At 40.5% G+C, this 24,473-nt stretch overlaps 1 protein-coding gene, 1 long non-coding RNA gene and 3 other non-coding genes across 9 annotated transcripts in view; all 5 read right to left on the reverse strand.

Moving 5' to 3' along the window:
• The window catches only part of Tmpo (thymopoietin), a 27,939-nt gene extending 21,528 nt beyond the window's left edge, over positions 1–6,411 (reverse strand). For 2 of the 5 annotated variants that reach the window (XM_015482903.2, XM_015482902.2), the window contains exon 1: positions 5,845–6,404. In XM_015482903.2, coding sequence (XP_015338389.1) covers positions 5,845–6,123 — 279 coding nt within the window. In that variant the 5' untranslated portion in view covers positions 6,124–6,404. Of the gene's footprint in view, positions 1–5,844 lie in introns of all 5 variants that reach the window. The other 3 variants (XM_015482905.2, XM_015482904.2, XM_015482901.2) reach the window with 2 other exon arrangements.
• A 3,551-nt stretch (positions 6,412–9,962) lies between these two features.
• On the reverse strand, positions 9,963–14,434 carry LOC125616926. Its single transcript, XR_007347709.1, has 2 exons — positions 14,359–14,434; positions 9,963–13,735 (listed from the first exon to the last, which is right to left on the reverse strand). It is a non-coding gene; the product is annotated as an uncharacterized LOC125616926 (long non-coding RNA).
• Positions 14,435–15,034: 600 nt separating this feature from the next.
• On the reverse strand, positions 15,035–15,107 carry Trnav-cac. The gene has a single exon. It is a non-coding gene; the product is annotated as a tRNA-Val (tRNA).
• Positions 15,108–19,685: 4,578 nt separating this feature from the next.
• Positions 19,686–19,757, reverse strand: Trnaw-cca. Its single transcript has one exon. It is a non-coding gene; the product is annotated as a tRNA-Trp (tRNA).
• A 650-nt stretch (positions 19,758–20,407) lies between these two features.
• Trnad-guc lies at positions 20,408–20,479 on the reverse strand. Its single transcript has one exon. It is a non-coding gene; the product is annotated as a tRNA-Asp (tRNA).
• Positions 20,480–24,473: the final 3,994 nt, after the last annotated feature.

Below are 24,473 nucleotides of genomic sequence, written 5' to 3' on the forward strand. Positions count from 1 at the left end.
TTAAAAAAAAAAAAAAAAAAAAAAAAAAAAAAAAAAAAAAACAATAAAAAATTTGAATAAAGGCTTGGGATGTAGCTCAGAAGCAGAATGCTTGCCTAGCACAGGCCCTCAGTTCCACCCAGCAAGCAAGCAAACACAAAAACTTCACATAATTTTTTTCCCCAGAGAGTGATAATATAAAGTCAATTCACTATATATCTTTTAGTGCACTAATCTAGACTTACCAGGCTCAAATCTTGAAACTGTACATTTTGATGTCAAAATAGTTACCTAAAATCTAAGAGCTCTATATTTAAAGCCTTGAAATCTTTATAGAAAAGATTTAATCAAATCAACCTAATCTTGTGTTATTGACTTAACTTGAATTTTCCATAAAACAGTTTGTAGAGAAAACCTCCATTATATGATATAAATACTTTAAGCAATGAATAATTTAACCAGGTTCAAATTACTTGTAAATAATTCCTCCCAGCATAAGAATGTTCAAATTTTACTATCAACAAAAATTCTAATTTCTTGTAACATCCTGAAGTGGTTTTTTTTTTGGGGGGGGGTGGGAGGTGGATGGGAGGGTGTGGTATTAGGGATTGAACTCATGGTCTTGCACATACTAAGCAAATCCTGTCACTAAGTTTTAAATCCTAGTTCTTTATATTTTATATTGTGACAAAGGAAGGTCTTGCTAGATTGCCCCAAATGGCCTAGAATTTGTAATCCTCCTGCTTCAGTTTCCAGAGCAGCTGGGATTATAGGTATGTGCCACCCTTGACAGGGTTACTAGCCTAAAGTTTCTGAGAAAACTGACTTTAGCATTCAACACAGCCCACTTACTTTTTATTAGTTATTTGTATACACCCTTTATTTTCTCTAAATGGTGAACTCCTTAAGTAGCAAGTCCCCAAGTGTAGCTTGTTATCAAAATCGCAACTATTTTAAAATATCTTGCTTCACTCTGATTCTTAAGTTTGGGCAGAAAAATCTATATTTTAAATGTGTAGCTTTAGTAATCTGGATGCAGCATTTAAGTGGGCACCAGAGAGCAAGAGCACTATCATATTTTTAACTCAAGCATCTTAGAACAAAAACAAAAGTAGTGCCTGACACAGGAGGTTCTGTCAAACAAATGAATGATGCGTACATTCTTGAGAGGGAAAATCAAGTCATTTATTTTTGAAAATCCATTTCCTATTGGGGGGGCAGGGAGGTGTGGGGATGTGGCTTATAGGTAGGTGGCATGCTTGCCTAGTATGTGTGAGGCCCTGGATTCCATCCCTAGCACCATAAAAAGAGAAGAAATGACATAGATTTTGAATCAAAGTAGGAAATCAATCCCCTTACATTTTCTTAAACTTCAGCTGAACAAAGAAAACTTTAAAATGTAGTAGATAAACTCTGTGATTTTAAATTTAATCTGTAGGGGGAAAGTGCCAGAAAAGTAATTCATTTTATAAATATAAAAAAAATTGGGAGCCGGGTAGTTTGGTGTACATGATTAACAAGACTTAGCAGTTTCAATCAGGAAGAAGGAAACATTAATTGTACTAAATTCTACCTCCTGATAGTTTTATTCCTTTAAGTAAGTCACAATCTGTTAAGTTTCATTCAGTCAAAAATACAGAGTACTATCAGAGATATGATAAATTATTGTATAATGGTGTATTAAGAATCATAATGCAAAATTAAATAAATAAATAGATAAAATAAAAAAGTATCAATACAGGCAGCAAGAAGTTGAGGGAAAAAAAAAAAAACAAAAAAAAACAAAACAGTGTACCTATGTACCAAGCACTCTTCTCCAGTTTGTTCCCAGATACCAGATGACATCTACTGTTTTTTTCTTTTTTTTATATATATATATTTTTAGTTGTAGTTGGGACACAATATCTTTTATTTTTATTTGTTTTTATTTTTTATGTGGTGCTGAGGATCGAACCCAGCACCTCACACATGCTAGGCGAGTGCTCTACTGCTGAGCCACAACCTCAGCCCTCTACTGTTTTTTTCAATTTTAAAATCCAACAATTCTGTAAAATAACTTGTTTAATTTCTACCTTTAATAGCAAAGATGCTGATAACAACACTATTATAAAATAAATTCTACTGAGCACACATTATATATTGATGTGTGTACTAAAGTGCCTTATAGTATTTGAGAATTCTAAAAAAAAAAATCATGATAAAGATGCTAATATCCCCATTTTACTAAGTGAGGAAACTAAGGTCCAAGGCTGTAAGGCTAACAAGGGACATCTGCATACTATGTAACATAGTATCACTGAACAGACATTATATATCACTTTCATATACTTATCCTTTTCTGAAATTGTTATTACAGTAACTTTGCACTGTACTGCCCTGATATTAAGATGAAAACATCCAGAAACAATGACTATAACAGGTATCAATTACTGAGCACAAGGCACTTCATTTATGCAAACTCATGTAATCAACCCTCAATCTGATAAGTGACTTTTAATTCCTATATTCCAGGTAAAAATGGAGAAACCTAAAGGCAATCAATGTTCACTGTTCAATAAGCAGCAGACCTAGAATTTAAATCTGTAACTCTTGATTCATTTAACACCTCATTAAGGAGCATTGCAATCAATTTATGATTTATGCTAACTTGCCTTTTACGGTTCTGTCCCAAGTCTTTAAACATTTCCTGTTAAGAATTAATCAGGTTGGGGGACAGGGTGGCTCACTGGTAGTATGTTTAGCCTGCATGAGGCCCTGGATTCAATCCCTACCACACCTTCATGCTTTGCACTTTGTAACAAAAAGGTAGGATGCAAACTCAACGAATGTTTATTCTTGTGTCCACAATCTAATTTCAGCACCTAAAATACTGGCATCAAGATGAATAAAAGAAACAATAAAAGAAAAGAAAAACAAGAAAACTAAACCAAAATAAAAATTTTAACATGCAAATATTTGTCATACTACACATTCTAAGACATTATTGTGGTGGTACATACAAAGCAAATTCTCTCTTATAAAGGAATCTGACATGCAAAATAGTTTTACATATCAACTATTATAAATGCTCTATGGCTCTTGTAAATCCAAAGAACCCCTTCCTATCACATATTAAAAAAAAAAAAAAGTCTATTCAGACTTACTTGTAACTTACTCTTGTCTTAAGTATCTTTTTTTGTTTGTCTTTGGTACCTGATTGAACTCAGGAGTACTCTATCACTGAGCCACATACCCAACCCTATTTTGTAACTCACTCTTGTCTTAAGTATCTTTTTTTGTTTGTTTTTGGTACCGGATGGAACTCAGGAGTACTCCATCACTGAGCCACATACCCAACCTTATTTTGTATTTCATTTAGAGACAGAGTCTCACGGAGTTGCTTAGTACCTCGCTTTTGCAGAGGCTGGCTTAGAACTCACATTCTCCTTAGTCTCCCCAACAGCTGGTATTACAGGCTTGCGCCACTTGCCTCAAGTATCTTTAAAACAGAAAATAAAGCTATTGACTACCAATATTAACTTTTTCAAGTTGTTATCATTGAGCCTGGCCAAAGGCATACATTTTTAAGTTTTAATCACTCAAGTGGGATAAGACAAAATTCTATGGTTATGAAATAATTCTCCTCTATAAAGGAAGCTGGGCATGGTGGTACACTCCAACAGTCCCAGTAACTAGGGAGACTGAGGTGGGAGGATCACTTGAGACCAGGAGACACCCCCTCACCGCCAGAGGGAGAAATATAACTTTTTAGCATGTCACTGGACACAGTAGTGTGTGAGTGTGTGTGTGTGTGTGTGTGTGTGTGTGTGTGTGTGTAGGGGGGCAGGTGTTGGGGATCAACCTAGACCTTCCATATGCTAAGCAGATCTCTACTAGTGAGCCACACCTTCAGTCCCACAGTAGATAAGCTAAAAAAAAGTTAATTCTCCCCCCCCCAAAATGAATTGGGGTGAGAAATGGGTAAATAACATAATTTTTAGACCCAAGACACTAAATTTTTATGATGATGTGTAGGGTCTGCAGAAATCAATCTTTAAATTTCTATTTTTATTATCTTAATGTGTTATGAGCACATATTAGGAACTCAAAAATGATGGAAACTCCAAGACTTAAAGTTTTTGCATACAACCCAAACTTTATGGTTTAATACAACTACACCAACAAAGGGTACTACAGAAGAACTGTTTTTTTTTTTTTTTTTAAGTGTGCTGACTGAAATGGAAGATATTTCACTTTTGACCAAATCTATAATGAAATAGTTTGAATACTATCCCTTTTTTGAAGAGTCAGTGGAGGAAAATCAATAAGGGATAAACTTTACTTTGAAAGTAAATTTTTGTTTAAAGTGGCTTTCTTTAAACCCTAAAGTGGAGACATTAGAAACAATAAAATTTGGCTGTTCTTTTATTTATTGAACAAACACTTATTATATACTATGTGACATACACTGCCTTGCATGATTTTTAGTTTCTCTGAAGCCCAGACTGAGACTTTTCGGATTAAATTTACATGTGTCTGTTACATGTTATTCATTTCCATTTCATTCGTTAGCGAAACACATTAGATAAAAAAAAATTTAAATTAACAGAGAATGTTGTAAAACTTTTGAAAAGAAATAGGTTGGGGTTTGGCTCTGTTGCAAAATGCAGCATCAAAAAAAGGAAAAAAAAAGAAAAAGAAAAAAGAAAGAAAAAGAAAAGCAGCAATAACTTTGAGTTATAATAGTACCCAGCAGCAACAACTCCTACCACATTTCACCGTCTTTCATGAAAGCATTTTAAGTTATGCCATCAAGTTTTAACAACATTATGATACGAAGCCTGGTAACTAAGTATATACAAACCAACAAAAACACACTTAAAATCTACCGATAACAAAAAGCAAACTAATAAGCATTCGCTGAAGCCAATCTGAGATTTAACCAGGATCAGACATTTAATACCATAATCCCAGCGACTCCGGAGGCTGAGACAGGAGGACCCCGAGTTCAAAGCCAGCCTCAGCAACAGCGAGGCCCAAGCAACTCAGTGAGACCCTGTCTCTAAATAAAACACGAAATAGGGCTGGGGATGTGATGTGGTCACACGAGTGCCCCTGAGTTCAATTCCCGGTACCCCTCCCCCAAATTTAATACCGACACATCATGATGTCATAAAATAAACCTATCTCTTGGTTCCGAATCTTTCTTTTCTCAAGTAATATTAAGCAAAAAAGGGGTGGGAGGGGACAATCAACCCAAACTCATTAACTAGAATTTCCCAAGATCGATGATAAACATTTAAAAAATTTTTTTTAAGGTTCATTTCAACCTAGAGTAAAACTGCCGCGACAAGAGATGGCCTGTTGCTGGAACAAGTCAGACTAACAAGAAAACACCAGTTCAAAAAGCCCTCTGCATGCAAACCAACAAAACCAATATGAAAAGGCGGGAATTTCTTTATTTCAAATTTTGCTTAGATATGAGTAGGTCGCAGACTGCCCTCCAGGGAGCGCTCTGAGACTGCTCTGCGCGAGTCATTTCGGTTACTGAAGCGGGAAAACGCTCGGACCTGACCTACAGCGTTCCGGGGCCGACCCCGCCAGGCGTTTGAAAAGCGCTCGGGGCCCGGTCTCAGGGCCCACTCCCGACGGCCGCTAGTCGAGGACCGGGGCTCTGGCGCCGCACAGCTCCCCGACGCAGCGTCCGAGCGCCCCGCGGCCGCAACTTCTGGTCCCTCCCTCGCAGCGCCTCGGTCCCGGAGCCCGCACCCCGGCGGCGACCGAGCTGCGGGCCGGAGCACGGGGACAGCCCCGCGCCGAGCGGGGGCGAGCGCGCGCGGAAACCGCCAAACGCCCGTCTTTGTGGCCCCGGCCGGGCGTCCTTACCCTGCCGACGGTGGCGCGGCCGCGGCCCGCGGTGGAGGGCCCGGAGCTGAGCACTGGGGTGGGCTCGCGCTCCTCGTCGCTGGAGAAGTCCGGGGGCCCCTTGCTGTTGGCGCCCGCGGCGTGCGGCGGCCGGTTGCGTGCAGTGAGGTGCTGCAGGTAGAGCTGCACGTACACGTCTTTGCGCTGCTCCCCGGCCGGGAGAGTCACATTGTTGGCGACCAGTTCACTCTTCAACTTGTCTTTCGTCAGGACCGAGGGGTCTTCCAGGAACTCCGGCATCTCCGGGATCTACTAGTCCCCTTCCCCGCAGCCTCACTGCCGCCGCGCTCACTCCTGGCCGGGGGCCGCGCTGCCGCCTCCGAGCCTTACGGCTCCCGCCCGGGAGGAGCGCCGCGGGGGCACGGCAAAAAACTCGCAGACACAAAGCGAGGCCAGACGCGGGCACAAAAGCGCCGCGAGCCCAACTACGGACTAAGTGCGGACAGGCTGGGAAGCTGCACCAACCCCAGCCCACACACTACAGCCAAGGCGAGAGCAGCCTGCTTCGCCCACGCCCCAAGAACGCGCGCCGCCATTGGCGGGTGGCGGGAGGAAGCGCGGCGGTGATTGGCTGGGCGGCTCGCGCGGGTTCCATTAGCCACCTTGCGGAGCGAGAGGTTGTAGAAACGCAGTTTAAAAGCTGCTCGGGCGGGAGCTCAGGCTTCTGGCCCGTTTCGGTTTCCCCCTTCCTCCACCCTTCCCTTTAGACGCTGATAAGGGACGGGTCGTACTGCTTTTGTGCTCCGTTTCCTTTCCCTCCTCTTGCCTGGGACACAGCTTCCATCCTGGGTCGGTCACCTCCGAGCAGGCCGAGTTCCACGCCAGCCCTGAGGACCCTTGCCTGGGCCTTTCTCCCTCCCAGGACACTGTCCATCAAAGAATAGGCTGCTTTCCCGAACGCTAGCTCTAGTGGGGAAGACGAGAGGCGAGGCATGCATGTTCGTGTGTCTTGATTTACTTGGAGAGTGGAAGGGGCAGCACCAGGAGGCAAATTCCCCTCTGCTCGGAAAAGCTTCTTTTGTTCCTGCAATTCCGGAGAAACTGGACCTCTGCTATTAGTTTAAAATGTCCTTGAATTTGTTGACAAAATTGCATTCTTATATATCCCGTTTGCTTGTGACCCTACGGATTGGGCATTTCTAAATTATTTCATTTGAACAGTTACTTGGAGCTTACATAAATCCGTGCATGCAGCCTTAAGTCTCTGACTGAAACCCAGAGAGAGTGGTAACAACTAAATGAAGCGCAGTATTTATAGTCAACTTCAAACAACAGACATGGTACATTCTAGATTTTAATTTCGAACGTAGCATTAGTGACCTATAATTAGGCCGGAAACTATAAACAAACCCATGTTAAACTGATTAAAATCCAGTAGAATCTGAAACATATACTCTAACTAAAATATCTTCCTGGAAACAAACACCATTGATGACATCAATAGGAACAAACACGTTTCAAGAATATACGTATGTAGATACGTTTCAAGATGCTTCCTAAAGAGAAGCTATCCTCGGATTTAGGTTGTCAGCTGACTCTGAAAAAAATCTCAAATTATGCTTTGTAAACTGCTTTAAAATTTTTTAAATGTTTACCTGATTTCTACATGGTTACGTTGAAGTAAATTTAAAATAAATGCCATCACTAAAAATGTTTTTATGAATTCAAAGAAACATTCTTTTAATGACATTATTTTCCTAGAAGTGATTTTATTAATTCCTGCCTAAAAATCTCAATATTACATATATTTAGGCAACAGTATTAAACTCACTGATGAAAATTTAAAATTTTGTTTTAATAAAAAAGTTATTTTGTACATTTTTATAATCACTTATAAAAGTTGGGGTTCCCCCACCCCCATCACAGCTTCCCTCCGCCCCCCATCACAGCTTCCCACGGCATAGGTGAGTGTTTCTATCGTCAAAAAGGGAACTGAACTGAGAGATAAAGGACCATAATTTTGCGTCCCAATCTGCAATATACTTCAGTTATGTTTTCCAGTATAGTCTCAAATTTTAATGGACAGAACAAGTCTTGAGCTTTATCTCTGCAAGGGAATATACAATAGGTCTTTTGTGGATCTTCAGAGGAAGAAGTATTGCTGATATTTTGGTGACATTTTAAGATAATATTCTTCTACCCTAAGTTTTTATTTTTTTATTTATTTTATTTTTTTTTATTTTTTTTTTTATATATATTTTTTAAATATTTATTTATTTTTTTTTAGTTATCGGCAGACACAACATCTTTGTTGGTATGTGGTGCTGAGGATCGAACCCGGGCCGCACGCATGCCAGACGAGCGCGCTACCACTTGAGCCACATCCCCAGCCCCTATTTATTTTATTTTTTTTGGCACTAGGGATAGAACTCAGGGGCACTAGACCACTGAGCCACATCCCCACCCCTATTTTATAGTTTATTTAGAGAAAGAGTCTCACTGAGCTGCTTAGTGCCTCGCCATCACTTTAGGTGGACACAATATCTTATTTTTATGTGGTGTTGAGAACCAAAGTCAGTGCCTCACATGTGCTAGGCAAGCACTCTACCACTTGAGCCACAAGCCCAGCCTCCTGAGGCTGGCTTTGAACTCGAAAATCTCCTGTCTCAGGCTCCCAAACCACTGGGATTACAGGTGTGCACCACTGCGCTGGCTTCTACCCTAAATTTGGTATGAGTACAATACAATACTAAGGTCTCACTGCCACCTCAGTGTGCTTCCTGAAGATGCTGCATTGAAACTGTTTGTTTTGTTATCCACAGGACTTTTGCACCAGAAGTTTTCCAAGTAGTTTAATTTTTAGAGACAATAATGAAGCCAGAATTAAAAAAGAGATAGTCAGCATAGACAAATTGAAGAAAACAGACCAATCTGGTTTGGGTCCAAACGTTGGGTACTGTGCCTGTGGGAGACTGAAATGTTAATATCCCCAAAGTCCAGCCTACTGTGCCTGTGGGAGATTGAAATGTTAATATCCCCAAAGTCCAGCCTATAAGGCCCGTCCTAAAGAATTGTTAATGAAGCAACTCCAGAGCAGACTGGGAAACTGCTAATTAATTTGCCCTGGGCCCCCTTTCTTCCCAGATCACTCCTTCCCTGGCCCTCTAGACCACCTGTTCCCCACCTTTTCGCCATTCCATCAATCATCTGCTGGGCCTAGCCATGTATGCAGGAAGGAAAGAGATAAGGAGGAAGAGAACAGGAGAACAAAGGAAGCCTAGGACATATAAAAAGGCAGAGCACCTACACTTCCTAGGATACCAACTATGGCCCACTTCTCCCTCCTGGGAAAAGTCTATGTTACCCCTTTTTAAATAAACCCTGCTTTATATGCTTGCCTCGGTGTGCTTCTTTAATGTTATCCTTCAACATGTGAGGAAGCAGAACTTGTCACTCATAACCTGTAGTATCGATAGCTCATCCTATTTTTTCCACAAGCAAAGGAGTATTGACCAACTATTGAGTCTGAAAGTTGTTTTAGAAGACAGTACTGTGCCCTACAAGTCAAGATATGATTCACAAAAACTGCATTCTAGATGCCTGAAATTAATGTTCCCTAAACAAAAACTGTCACTTTCATCTCTTTTTCTTATTCCTGGACATGCTATCAATAGGAGGTTACTGCAGATACTACATTTCTCCGGAAGCATGATTTATGTCATAAGCTATCAGAATGAGACTGCCTTTCTAGATCTTTCTCTCCAAATCATGAGTTATCAAATTGAGACTTGGAATCATCCTAGGATGTATTCCCAGAACCATTACTTTTAGTGATGAATGTAATTTTTGCTTTTAACTCTGCTGTAGAATTCCAAAGTAGAGGATATTTTTCTCTCATATTCTATGTACCTCAAACTAAAGTAATTAGGCTACTGAATTTGTTCCTGATCACTACTTTCAAACTTCTCTTTCCTCCTCCAGGAACATTTGGAGTTCACATCATCCAGCTAAGTCACCCTCTACTATTTTTGCTATTATTTACTAACCTCCTGGCTAATCTCCTTCAGAAATTATAGATCTCCTTGCTCTAGGTTTTTCTCACTATCATTCTTGTCTACAGTTTATGCAGATTCAGCATCTTGTAGGTGATCTGTGCACTAACACTTAGCTAACACTAACACTAACACTTAGCCTCTTAGATCTTTGACTTCTGTATCTCCAACAATTTGTTCCCCTTTTCTATTGTATCGACTCTAGTGGTAAGACTATGAGCCTTAGCATCAATAACTACCTTACCTTTTAAAAAAAATTGTGATTATCTTTGGAGCATCAATTTTACTACCAAATTGGTGAGAAATAGAAACTTATTAAGAACCATCTCTGCAGGCTGGGGTTGTAGCTCAGTGGTAGAGTACTCACCTCACATGTGGAAGGCAATGGGTTTGATCCCCAAGCACCATACAAAAATTAATAAAGATATTGTGTCCATCTACAACTAAAAAAATATTAAGAAAAAAATCTCTGCTATTCCAGAAACATGGCAGAAAGGACAGAGAAGAGTAGGGAAGGGAGAAGAGTCCCAGGTAAAAAGTCTGTGATATTTCTTCCACTTGGGGTAGTGGGGCCAACTCATCCACAGGCAGTTCTGAATGCCCTCCGGATTGGAATTCATGGGGTGATGTTCCAGGAAGCGTGCAGACTTCCCTCCTGCAGCTGTTCTACGTGAGTGAGATCCCCTGTAATCTATTTGGTTTTTGCCTCTGTCTGAACTGTCCACTTTCATTGGAGCCACTTTATTTCTGAGTCCAGAGTGTGTGTGTCTTCCTTTTGTTGGAGCACATTGTTCCTGAATTTAGTGTTTGTCTTGAGGGCCAGCAGGCAGCAACATGGCATTCAGCAACATATTCCTAGGATACAGTTGCAATGCTCCTAGTCACTGCCTCTCAGTCCTTGCTGTTGTCAGGAGTACAGGCTGTAATCCTACCATGGGGTTGCTCAGTAGGGAGGGAGTTTTCTTCTCTTGACAAAGTATCCCAGGAGGACTTGCTGCTCTCTGCCCCCTACCCACTGTGCTCAACAAGGGGCTGGGCGAGGGGGGCTGCAAGAATATGTTGTGGGACTATACTGGATTGGGGTATCCTTGTTTGCAAGTTGCAGAGGGGAATGGCAGGCAGACTGGGTCTTCTATGCCCTTCTGTCCTGACAGTCCTCCTGAGGCAGCTACAGCTCACAGGACAAAAAGGGAAAGAAGTAAAGAGCAGGCTCACTGGCACTCTTTTTTGAACAGAGACTGAAGCTGAAAGGATTGGAAGGGAATGGGCTGGGCCCACTTTTGGATGCGTAGGATAGGGTTAACTTGGACTGATCAGTCCCCCTGGTTTGTTTGTGCTGGAGCATTAGAAAGATAGCTATAATCTCATCAAATTTTCTGGTTACCTAAGATACTCAGGTTTCATATGGACCACAAACCATGTCAAACATGACCCTCAGTTGTGAGGTTCTAGGTGGCTGGGGAGTGGCTCCCTAGAATAAATCAATGAATATTCCTCACATTAGTTTAGTCATGGTGCCTTGCGACTTAGTCTACCGTGGTATTCTTTGTGGGGTCGGTCAGTAACTGATGACACTTATCACTTCATGAAAACGTGAGAGGGAAAGTTGTACCATGTGTGCAAGACCTGCTTCTTCAGTTAGAAAAATATGATGTTTGTTAAGTGGGAGGACTCTTATGAAGGACAGAAGGACATCAAGGCTCCATATGTCCATGATGGAGCTGTTACAGTCTTTTCATTGGTAGAGTTCTGGGGCATAGTCTGGAAGAATGAAAAGAAAAGAGGATCCAACTTGCTATTTATAAGAACTAACTGAGGGCCAGCCTCCAACCCTGGGAGAATCTGGGGAAATGTGTTTTAGGGAGAGGGAATAGCAAGGAGAAAGGTCCTGGGCATAAACGAGCTCAGGGAGATGGAGATACAAGGAGACCTGAGTGTGTGATCCCAGTGATGGTGCAACACCAAGTGGAGGTCAAATTAAGGTCAAACTTGGAATTGGTGATCTTATTTCCATTTTATAGGTGAGGAAACTGAGGTTCAGGGACCCTTCTCACACATCTTGATTCCAAAGTCCACTTCCTCAAAACACTGTAACACATGTGTTACACCTCCTGGGTATCTATTTAAGCTATGGTTGCAACAGACATAGATATTCAGACAGGCTGATTAAATATATTTAATAATTTAGTTCATTCCCCAATTGAGTTCATCAGGAGGTTCCCTACTCCTCAAATATCTCTGGCTTATCTTCCAAATAGTCACCAGAAGATTTTTCTTTAGCACCTAGTAAGATGAATGTTTTTCTCATTTTGAATTTGACTTGAGTCTGACTCCTATAAGATCTACTCTCTGTGTAAGTAAAGGACCAAGTGCCCTCCATAATCAAGCTGAACACACATAGAGCCCATCCAAGAGCACTGGGGACCCACAACACATTGGACACACAGTAAGCTAGACAAAGCTGATGGGAGAATTTGTGAACTAGAAGATAGTCCTGAAGAAACTGCTCAGGATGCACCACAGAGAAAAAAGAAAATGGAAAAGTAGAAGGCAGGCTTTGAAAGTCATGAATGCTTCAGAAACCAATCAGAATCTAGACGGAGAGAAGGAAGCATGCAAGAGAGCACACTCTAAGCCAGGATGCTCAAGCCCACATGGGCTTTCTCAGACATGGTCTTGCATTTGAGGAGCTGAATTTTGAGACTGTGGTGGGGAAAAGAAAAGAAAAGGAGAAGAAAATGGATGTTAACTAAATACTGATACATGTCACATACTGTCTCATGATCAGCATCACTTGATTGGTCCATAGACCTTGAAGCTGAAATCTTTGCTCCCATTTTGTCAATGAGCAATGGCTCACTACATCTCATTCATTTGGGTGCCCTTGGTGGTTAGCACACACACACACAAACAATAAACACTGTTGAATGAGTGTGAAATGTGAGGCTTGCTATGGTATAGATATTAAATACTCCACAAAATCTCAAGAGTTGAAGACTTTGTTCCCAATGCAACAGTGTTCTGAGGTGGGACCTTTTAGTAGAGCTGTGACCTCATAAATGGATTAATCCAATGATGGATTCATAGCTTAATGGGTTATGAAAGGTGGTAGAAATTTTAGGAGGAGGGGCCAAGAAAAAGTAAATAGGTAGAGGCCCTTAAAGGGTATATTTTGTCTCTGGCACCTCTCTTTCTGCTTTCTGGCCATCTCAGGTAAGCTGCTCTCTGCCACTGTGCACTCTCTACCATGATGTCCTGCCTTGCCAGAGTCCCAAATCAATGAGTCCAAGCGGCCATTGAAATTGTGAAACAATTCAGTTGACTAACACAGAAGATTGGTACCAGAAATGGAATTGTTACTGTGACTGTATCTGACCATGTGATTCAGAAACCTTTGGAACTGGTTTGCAGGAAAAGTTTGGAGAATCGGGCTAGAAGTCGGGCTTAGAATGTTGTATGGGGAACTTAATAGGTGACTCTGGTGGTAATTTATAAAACCAGAATGCTGATAGGAATGCAAAAGTAAAGACTGTGCCGATGAGGTTTCCAAAGGAAATGAGGACTCTATTGGGAATTGGGATTAGAGACCATTACATTCTAGCAAAAAACTTACCTATGTTTTGTCCACGCCCTGAGACTTTGTGTGAGGCTGAATTTAAAGGTGACAGAATAATCTGGTAGAAGAAATTTCAAGACTGCCGACCAGCAATGGGCAGCTGAAATTAAGATGACTCTTGTGAATTTGCAGGGAAACCAAATAAAACACAGACACAATTTACCTTTACACAAGCTTCAGGATGGCTTCCCCGCTCTCAGCCTCAGGCTCCCCAAAAGGAAGGGCAAGAGAAAGTCATGAGAGGCTGGCAAGATAGAGAAAACATGTTTGGAAGTGAGCTTTTATTGGGGGGACTCTTGTTCTTATAAAGTTCTATCCAAAAAAGGGCAGGTGAGTGTTACTCAACCCTAGGGGCACACCCCACAAAGACCCCTTACTTTCCAAGCTAGACCCCACCCAAGCCACAGTGCATGCAGTGGTTGGTCAGAATTTTGAGGCATCAGGACTGGAAGGTGTGGTCATTCACTGTGGCTCCCCACATAAGACAGCACAGCATTCAGGATCTGCAATGGCTATTGATGGCTAATTGAGCCAGATTTACAGTGAGAATGAGAAGCAAAAAGAAGAGCAGAAAGATTTTTAAAATTTGCAGTTTGGGACCAAGGAAGATGTGGTTGCTGAAGAGATTAGTACCATTAAAAAGAAGCCAAGTGCTTTGTATCATGGCTGTGGGATTAGGCCTTGAGGACTTCTAAGGAATTGGCCATACTCCCACCCATCCCAGGCTCAAGAGTGTAAAAATTGTAAACTAATTTGAAAGATTTTGCTTTGAGAAGAGAGCCATAGGACTCCTTGCTGGCACAGGGCTGCCTAGGAAATTGTTTCCCATGGTTCAGTTGCCAGGCACTCAAAAGCCATTGTACTCACATTCCAAGGGGGCCTGTCGATTCTTCCTGTTGGTGGTGAACCCTGGCATCTTGTACATGGTGCTCGTTTTGTAGCTGTACAAAAAGCAAGAGGTACAGGGTGATGGAGGCTTCCACCAAGATTTCAAGGGAGGGCTGGGGATGTGGCTCAAGCGGTAGCGCGCTTGTCTGGCATGCATGCGGCCCTGGTTCGATCCTCAGCACCACATACAAACAAAGATGTTGTGTCTGCCGAAAACTGAAAAATAAATATTAAAAATTCTCTCTCTCTCTCTCTAAAAAAAAAAAAAAAAAAAAGATTTCAAGGGAAAGCATGGGAGGCCACACAGTACCTGGTAGGGTCAGAATCATTGTAGGCATCCCCTAAGGGTCAGATGCAAAAAGCTGTGAGTGAAGTGAAATCTACTACTCCAGGAGCTTTCTACTTTAGACATGATTGGGGAATGACCTATGACCCATGACCTGCTGTCTATAAGCTGGGAACCCAAGGATGCTGGTGATGTCCTTTTAGTCCAAACCTGAAAGATGTTGTAGCTGCCTTGGACCCAGTATGCAGAATGTGGCCACAGGCAGAAGTGAATCGGAAAGAAGAAATGTTTTATGAAGAGTGACAACTGGCTTTGTCCCAATGTCCCAAATCAACTACCTTACTCTCTACAGTTTTGTTTTTTTTGTTTTGGTGGTGCTGGGGATTGAACCCAGGGCCTTGTGCATGTGAGGCAGGCACTCTACCAACTGAGCCACATCTCCAGCCCTACCTTACTCTCTAAATCTCAATTTTAAGGATCCCAATTGTTAACCACTAGCCTTTTTTTTTTTCCAGCTTATTGTAGTGTCCCTAACCTAAGACTTCTAAATCATTAATCCTTTTTAAGTCTAACATTTTCTATTTTCCTGCTTCTGCCATTATCAACTCATCCTGACCAACATTTTTTAGTTGTTGATGGACATTTATTTTATATGCAGTGCTAAGAGTCGAACCCAGTGCCTCATACATGCTAGTGGTAGAGCCTCATACATGCTAATAGTAGAGCCTCATACATGCTAGTGGTAGAGCGCTCTACCACTGAGCTATACCCCCAGCCCCCCTGATCAACATTTTGGTAAATATCTTCAACTCTCTTAACTCAATGCCTCTCCTCTTTCTTTGTTGGAGTAACCTCAACCTTTCTTGGATTTAACCCTGCTTCAATTGAATTTTTTCTTACTTGCATCTGAACAGCAAATATTGCTGTACAAAAGTCATGAAATGGATTGACTGGTTTAATTCAAAAGACTTTAGTCCTCATAGGAGCTCTCAACACTATTTGGCAAAGTCATTCCATTCTCTGGATTAACCATTCTTACCTTTAATTCTCTCCTCAAATTTCTCACATCCCTTTCCTCCACTTCCTTTTTCAGCTTGTGACCTTGCCACATATTTAAGAAAATTAAAACCATCTGTTGAGACTGCTTCAACCTCCAGAACTGTCAAATTTCCCTCATTTTCTCTTGCATCTTTTCTTTTTTTCCAATTGAAGATTTGTACTATCATAAGTAAGTTCTACCATTTGTATTCAGGGTCCTTCCCATTTCAAAGACTTGCTTCTTTTAGTACCCTTTCTCATGCATGACACCAACCTTGACCAGACATTTTGACAATAGGGCCAGAATAACAATGCTTAAAAACTCTCATTTCTTTGTGAAATGTTCTGAATTAAGGGGGGGGGGGGAAGCTATGTATTTTATAATATTCATCCAATAAAAAATTGATTTCTTATGTTAAAACAAGTATTAAAAATCCTTAAAATACAATATCAAGGCTCCAAGCCCTGAGAATCAATGGAAAGATATTCTATGCTAAAACAGAACTAAGGGGCTGGGGTTGTGACTCAATGGTGGAGCACTTGCCTAACATGTGTGGGGCCCTGGGTTCGATCCTCAGCATCACATAAAAATAAATGAGACAAAACTAAAAAAAAAAAAAAAAATTTGCTCCAATTATTTTGTAAGAAAACTTTTTCATAGCTTTCTTAATCATTTGGATAACTGCCTCCATTTCCCGTGTTATTAATATACAGCTGACTTTTTTGTTTTTCATGGGATTGACTATGAACTTCAGGGTGTCATTTCAAAAAGAAGTCACTTCAAACAGAAGATCGGTTTACTTTTAAAATGATGTCAAAAATAGAAGAGCCAAAATCCTTAAAAAATGTTTATTTCCCTTAAGCCATTTCTGGGAATTTGTTCCAAGGAAATAATCAAAAGTAGAGTTTGTTCATATTTGTTGTTTTATTATTTATAATGGTGAAAAATAAAAACTGAAATCTACAATAAGGAACTGGCTAAATAATTTGTGAAATATCTATGATATTATGGTCATAAAAATCCATATATTTCATGGTCATTAAAATCATGTTCTTGATGTTTAAGAATATGAGGAAGAGCTGGGGGTAGAGCTCAGTTAGTAGAGTGCTTCCTCGCATGCACAAGGTCCTGGGTTCAATCCCCAGCACCTCAAGAAAAGAAAAGAAAAAAGTGAGAAAATGTTCACAGTAACATTATGTAAAAAGTAGAAAAAATGGAGTACTATGTAGAAGGAGATTGCAGTTCTATAAAGAACATAGATGTAACAGTGTGTGTGGAGATGTGCATATTTAAAAATCTATTCAAAGAAAAACATACTAACCTCATATGGACCAAAATGTTTGTAGTAGTTCCCAGGGGTAGTGGGGCATGGGTGATTTCTCCAAGATTTTTATAATAAACACATATGAATTTAAACCACAAATATTTTTCTTTTTAAATTAATGTGAGAAGTCAAGCAATCACTTGGTTTATCAGAATTAGAATATTTCAATTTTGCCTATCCCCAAACTCCATTTCATCAACTTATCCAGATCTATTTTAGGTAACTGATTTCAAATAATGGCAGAAGAGAACAGTTATTTATCAGGTGACATACATAGCTCAGACAATTGTGTACTAGTGAATTAATCCCCTTTTAAGAATAAATAATATCATTTTTTTTCTTTTTTTTTGTAATGCTGGGGATAAACAATAAACAATAATGGCTAGGGTTGTGGTAGAGCACTTGCCTCACATGTGTGAGGCACTGGGTTTGATTCTCAGCACCACATACAGATAAATAAATAAAATAAAGGCCCATCAACTAAAAAAAAATTAAAAAAATAATAATACTCTGGAAAATTTTTAGTGAAATGGAACAAAGTCAGAATTTGGATTCAGATATGGATCTGTGTATTCTAGATCTTCTTTCCACACATCAACCCTATATAAAGATCAAGTTAAAATAAAGTGTTGGGTTTAGGTTAATTAAAAGTTACAGCAAGTCAGTCAATGGACCATTCTAAGAAACCATGTATGTTCACCTTTGGGAAAGAAGATGGGAACAGTGAAGTGAAAGTTTTACAGTGCATATAATAGTATTAATAACAATGTGTATATAAACTGCTTTACAGCTTAGAAAACATTTTGATGTATCATCAAAATTGTGAATAATAGCTCTGCATTATCCTCAAAATAAAATCTAAATTATAATGTAAAAGGTCCTGTGTCATCTGTCTTGTTTACCTCTCCAGTTTTTTTTTTTTTTCCTTCTTCTCTGGCCATACTGAAGAACTAAGTGGTCTCCAAGGAAGCTGTGTTAGCTCTGGAGGCTAGAAGTACAAGGTTAAGGTGCTAAACCTCACCTTGTATATGACTGACTTCTTGTTCTGTTCTTGCATGGCCTTTCCTCTGAGTGTGTATGTATATGTGTGTGTATGTGTGTGTGTGTATATATATATTTAATGTTTGTAGGTCCAAATTTAATCTTTAAAGGATGACACCAATCAGACTGGATTAGGAGCCACTCTAATGGCTTAATTTTCACTTTATCATCTCTTTAAAGGCCTGTCTCCCAATATATTCATATTTCAATGTACTGGGGATTAGGGCTTCAACATAAGACTTTGGGAGGACAATTTAGCTCATTAACAGAAGCAATCTTCTTTCTTCATCCTGGAACCTTTGTAAATACAGCATATTTCTGTAACAGTACTTCTTTGATCTTCACTTGTAAGAAGCATGTTGTTTCATTTGTATAAAATCACATTTTTGTGATGTAGACACAGCAGGTTGTATCACATTGTTACCAGCTCATATAACAAACTGCTGAGTTAATCTCCCTGTTTTTAGCACCCCATACCATTTGGTTTATGCTACTTTTGTGGCATAAAACATAGTATTGGGGAGGGGGGCTTAAAATATATGTCTCCTGATCCTCAAAAAAGAAAAAAAATTTACTCAATGTAAATTTTACTGTCACCCTCATCTACAACACCAGATTCATCATAATTGGGGAGGTCTCATAAATATCTGTTGAAATCAATCTATTTTCAAATTGAACAGCAGAGAGAAAAAACAAACCACATCAACTGAAAATACAATGTCTAGCTATATGGCTACACTAGGTTGAATCATTAGAAATTATTATTTGATATTTTCAAAATATTGAGCAGGGGCTTTTATAGAAATATCCAATAAAAACCTAAAAATATTTCTCATAGCCTGTTATTCTTTTCTTTTTGTGTGTGTGTGTGCAACAAATATTTGTATACATTACCTTTAAGAAGGCACTCTTTAGTATAAAGAGATTATCAGTCAAAAGTGGTATGTGACTTGTTACTTGTTACAACTCACTTGAAATTGATGAAAATGTATTCCTGCAGCTTGTAAGACATTCTTTCAATAGTTCCCCACTCCCCCACCTTTTTAAAATCAAACATTTAGAGGGCTATCTGGAGTCACTTAGCTGATTGCAATCTTGGGTGACCCTTGGCAGATCACTAAAACCTGTGTGCCACAGCCTCATGTTATATTGGTCACACGTTGTACGGTTTTCACAGTGCCTGTGGCACCCAGTAAGGGCTAAAACTTGTAAATCATAATATTCAAAACAGTACTCTGTTGTACTTGCTTTTAAAAGGCAAATGGCCTAAAATCATTTTCGGAAAAGCAGCCAGCACAGTATATTGCATATACGCTACAAAGGACCGCAGTGGGCTGATATGCTCAGTGATGCAGAGGTAACCCTTCCACTCTGTAGGCTTAATTCTCGGTAATAACAAAAAACTCACTGTACAAGACCAGACAGTACAAACACCATCCTTAAGGCTTTTTACTATGTGGTAAGCTTTATCTTTCTGCAGACTAAAGGTTACTAGGATAACTTTTAACCGAGGAAGACTTTTGTTTTTTAACACTAAAATCATTTTCGAAAAATGGCGGGGACGCATCGAAGATTGTACAAACGGATAATTTCAGAAAGAAAAAAAAAGAAGCCCATGACCCCGACGTGATTCGAACACGCAGCCTTCTGATCTGGAGTCAGACGCGCTACCGTTGCGCCACGAGGTCCTGCTGGGCTATGGCTCGCGCGGTTTCTTAGGACTCCGATAACATGGCGCTTCTTCCGGCTGAACCCCGCCTTTTCTTGCTTTCCTTCCACTCGGTATCTGTCGGAGCTGGAGACCGACTCCTTCAGAGCTCAACTGTCCCCGACAACTAGCTCTCTACCTAGATTGAGACATAGCCAGCGGGGAACCGCGATAGGGTCACCCGGTTAAGCGGGCCCCCAGGGTCAGGAGAAAACGGTCCTTCCTCTTCTTTATCGAGCCATTTCCGTTCTTGTGTGCCCCGCCCCCGCCCGTTAGGGGCGGAGACGCCGTCCTTCCTCTCCCCTCCCCCACGGATGGCGCGTGAGTTCGTGACCCTGAGTTGGATTCGACAGGGGAGCCACTGCGCACGCGCGGACCGGTGCCATCTGGCGCCCAGGGCGAGCTAGGGGCCCGCCAGAGTCTGCGCTTTCCTTTCCGCCTTTGTCAACAATGTAGTTTTTTCTCTCAGGTCAGCTTTCATTCCACACTGTGCCTTAAGCGTAAAGGTGATCATTTTGAAAATACAGGGTTGTGCATTTAGAAAGGATGTCTCGGCATCTTATATTTGACAGCAATGTCATGAGGGTTGAATTTTTAAAAGTAGTATCGGGATATTAAAAGGATGAGAACCTCCCCGTCGGGGAATTGAACCCCGGTCTCCCGCGTGACAGGCGGGGATACTAACCACTATACTAACGAGGAGCCATGCACATTCCCTTGCTCAGGTATTTCTTCAAGGAGTGTTCAGGTCCCCTCCTGGGTTCTGTTTCTCTTTGGTGTGCCGCCAGGAAGTGTGAAAGACCACCTTCCTGGAGTAGTTGCTCTGATTATCTTCCCTGGCGGTCTTAGACCCTTTTTCTTTGGGGGCGGAAGGGATAAGTGGTATAGGATGAGTGAAACAAAAATGCTTCCAATTTCAGTGGTGGTGAATTGTGTAAAAATAGCTTCCCGGGGTTCTTTATGCTTTCCAAGTGATTTAGGTGGTTGGCATGAGTTTTTGGTTGGATTTAATCAGGACCAAGGAAGGATATGTGACTTGAAACAGAATTTTCACCCTCACAAATTTTAATTTTCATTCGGAAGTTGAAGTTCAAGGGTACCCAACGGTTGTCAGATGTCTGCTGCAGTCAGAGTCGCCCCACAGCCTGGGGCCTCTCAGACAATTCTATGCTTTCGCGACACAAAAGGGCTCAGCCTTTGACCAGCTGCAGCCGTATGAAATTTTATCACCGGCCTGTTCCTGATACAATTTGTCTACAAATTCTAGGTAGTGTCTTCGATTTGCTTAGAATGACATAAAGAATATGTAAATGACCAAGTAATGCGCTTAAATTTAAAATTCAAAATAAGGATGTGTTACTGTTTAAACAAAAAAGTCAGGAAAGTATTTGTGCCATCCTAAATCTTTCCATAAACAGGAGCAAGCTATTTTCCCAGTGGGTCAAAGAGGGCCTCTCATGTCAACTTTTGACTGTCTCTAAACCAGTGTATTTAGAGTCACTAATAAACTGCGTGATTGAAAAGATTCAGTTTAGAACTTAAACTCACATGTTTTAAGAAATCCCTTTCTTGGCTGGCCAGGGCCAGGTGGAGCACACCAGTAATCCCAGGGCTTGAGAGGCTGAGGCAGGAGGATTGCTAGTTCAAAGCCAGCCTCAGCAAATGGAAGCACTAAGCAACTCAGTGAGACCCTGTCTCTAAATAAAATACAAAATAGGGTTGGGGATGTGGCTCAGTGTTGAGCAACCCTGAGTTCAATCCCAGGCACACAGAGAACCGCCCCCCTCGAAAAAAAGAAGCCCTTTCTTGCCGTGTACTAAAAATCAATGTATTTTTATAGATCATAAATTACATGCTACTTTTCATCTGATGAAAAGGATAATTTGTCTAATGCAAATATCAACCAATGGCAATTTCTGCCGAGTGTTTTGGCATGAATTATTATTTTTTCACTCCTAAATATACCCAAACCCTCAACAACTAAAAATAAACCCCCTCTTTGTCCTGGTGACTCTTTCCACTTCTTACCCTCAAATAACTCTATGCCAAAAGTCACTGGGATAACAATGGCGGCATCCTTTTTGTGATAAGATACAAAGGACTTGTCCCAGGTCCCTCCTTTGACAGAGCCATATGTTGAGAACTCAAGGTCTCCTGAATCACATGTTTGCCCCCTGTTCTTCATGTGATCGAAGAGGCTTAATCTTTTTACTTTCCAGGAGAGACCATCCACTGAAGCTCTGGTAAAGCTATGCTGATGTTGAGACACATGTTGTTACTGCTCTTTTTGCCTCCCTGGGGAAACTAAGAAGTTGCCTGAGTCAGCAGAGATCAGAGAGCAGGGAACTTAGCACCTGTTGTCCATCTTCCTAAAATGGAAAGGAAAAGAGAGGGTAATTAACCTGAACAGGGTAACGGAGTTCAGAGATTTCTCACTGTCAGCGCTGGAGAACATAAAGGTTAAGAATGTGACTGGCAGCACAGAGGGCACTGAATACCCTGGAGAGAAATCTCTCTAGATTGCATGATGGCAATCAATATTATTGAGAAGTTCAAGTCTTGCTCTGCTTAAATAACTGTTTGGGTAGCTTATCGCAGCTTGCTAAACAATTCATTTCATCTTCTAACAGCCCCATGAGGCCAATAGGGTAAATATTTTTATTTTACAGGTAGATGCCTTATCAGTCCCTAAATAGAATTTTGTAAGGGTCACACAAGTAGGAAGTGGTGAGAGGCCAGGAATCATCCAAGCTTTGATAGTAATTCCGCTGCTATTTTCACCCTGTTGCAAATTTCCTTATATATGCGTATTAACAAACAAATACATGCCATGCAGAGAAAACTTTATAACTAGTGTAAGCACGTGTCCTGCTTGTTCCTATACTACTATTGAGTAATCTCAAATTACTTAACAGACACTTTGTAGTTACTCATTCACTTAACAATCCATGATGTGTGCCAGACATTGTTTCAGATGTATGGTAAGATTTTTAGCAAATAAATCTTGTTCAGGTGGAACTTATGTTCTAGTTGAAGGAAAAAAGACAGTGAACAATGAGTATAATAAATAAAAGTAAGAGCAAAATATTAGAAAAGAGAATAGGGTATTTGGAGAATGATCAGTTAAATAAGATGTTCAACATAGGCCTTATTAAGACGCTAACATTTGCGCTGGAGTTGTGGCTCAGTGTTAGAGCGCTTGCCTAGCAAGTGTGAGGCATTGGATTCGATCCTCAGCACCACATAAAAATAAACAAATAAAATAAAGGCATGCTGTCCACCTACAACTATAATTTTTTTTTTAAAGCTAACATTTGACCAAACTTGAAGGAAGGAAGTGACAATGGTTATGTAACTCTGAGAGGCCTGGGGGCCTCAAAAGTGACTGTAAAGATAGTCTGATATTTGTTTGTTTTATTTTTAGTACTGGGGATTGAACCTGGGGCACTTAACTACTGAGCTACATCTCTGGTCCTTTTTATTTTTCATTTAGAGACAGAGTCTTGCTAAATTGCTTAGGTCCTAAGCTAAATTGCTGAGGTTGCTTTTGAACTTGTGATCCTCCTGCCTCAGACTCCCAAGCTGCTGGAATTACAAGTGTGTGCCACCACACTCAGCCTGATTTATATTTTAAAGGGACTTTGGCTACATGGTTGGCAGTAGACTGTAGGAAGAAAAAACAGAAGCAGGGAGACTAATGGAGTCTATTGTATTAATCCACATAGAGGATGAAGATCTCAGACTAGATGAGAGTCATAGAGAAGGTGAGCAGTGCTGATATATTTTCAAGTTAGAACCAACAGAATTTCTTTTCTTTCTTTTTTCTTTTTTTCCTTTTTTATATTGGTTCTTTGTAGTTATACATAACATTTGGATTCATTTTGACATGATTATAAAAGCACGGAATATAATTTGCTCTAGTAAAGTCCCTATTATTTCCCCTTTCCTTCCCCTCCTCCATTCCCCTGTTCCCTGCCCTCTACTCTACTGATATTTATGCTATTTACTTACATATAATTAAATTAGTGACTTGTGGATATACATAATGGTGAGATTCACTGTGGTGTTTTCATATATGTACACAGGAAAGTTAGGTCAGCCTCATTCCACTGTTCTTCTCATATCTGTTCCCTCCTTCCTCCCTGTCAATCCCCTTCCTCTACTCCACTGATCTTTCTTCTACTTTGGTAGAATCCCCTTTACCCCTTGATTTCTTTTTCTTTTGTCTCTTTTTCCTATTTTGGACTACCTTCTGCACATAAGAGAAAACATTTGATGTTTGACTTTCTGGGTCTTACTTATTTCACTTAGTATGATAGTCTCCAGTTTCATCAATTTATTAGTAAATGTCATAATTTCATTCTTCTTTATGGCTAGTAATACTTCATTTTGTGTGTGTGTGTGTGTGTGTGTGTATTTTTTTCCTTAACCATTCATTTGTTGAAGAGCACCTAAATTGATTCTATAGCTTGGCCCATGTGAATTGTGCTGCTATAAATATTGATGTGGCTGTATCTCTACAAGATGCTGATTTTAGATCTTTCGGGTATGTACTGAGGATTGGTGTGGCTGGGTCATAGAGTGTTCCATTATTAGTTTTTTGAGAAACCTCATATTGCTTTTCAGAGTGGTTGCATTAATTTGCAGCTCCACCCAATAACATATGAGTGTGCTTTCCCCCCTATATACTTGCCAA

This window comes from Marmota marmota, unplaced genomic scaffold (genome assembly GCF_001458135.2).
Source record: "Marmota marmota marmota unplaced genomic scaffold, marMar, whole genome shotgun sequence".
Lineage (NCBI taxonomy): Eukaryota > Metazoa > Chordata > Mammalia > Rodentia > Sciuridae > Marmota > Marmota marmota.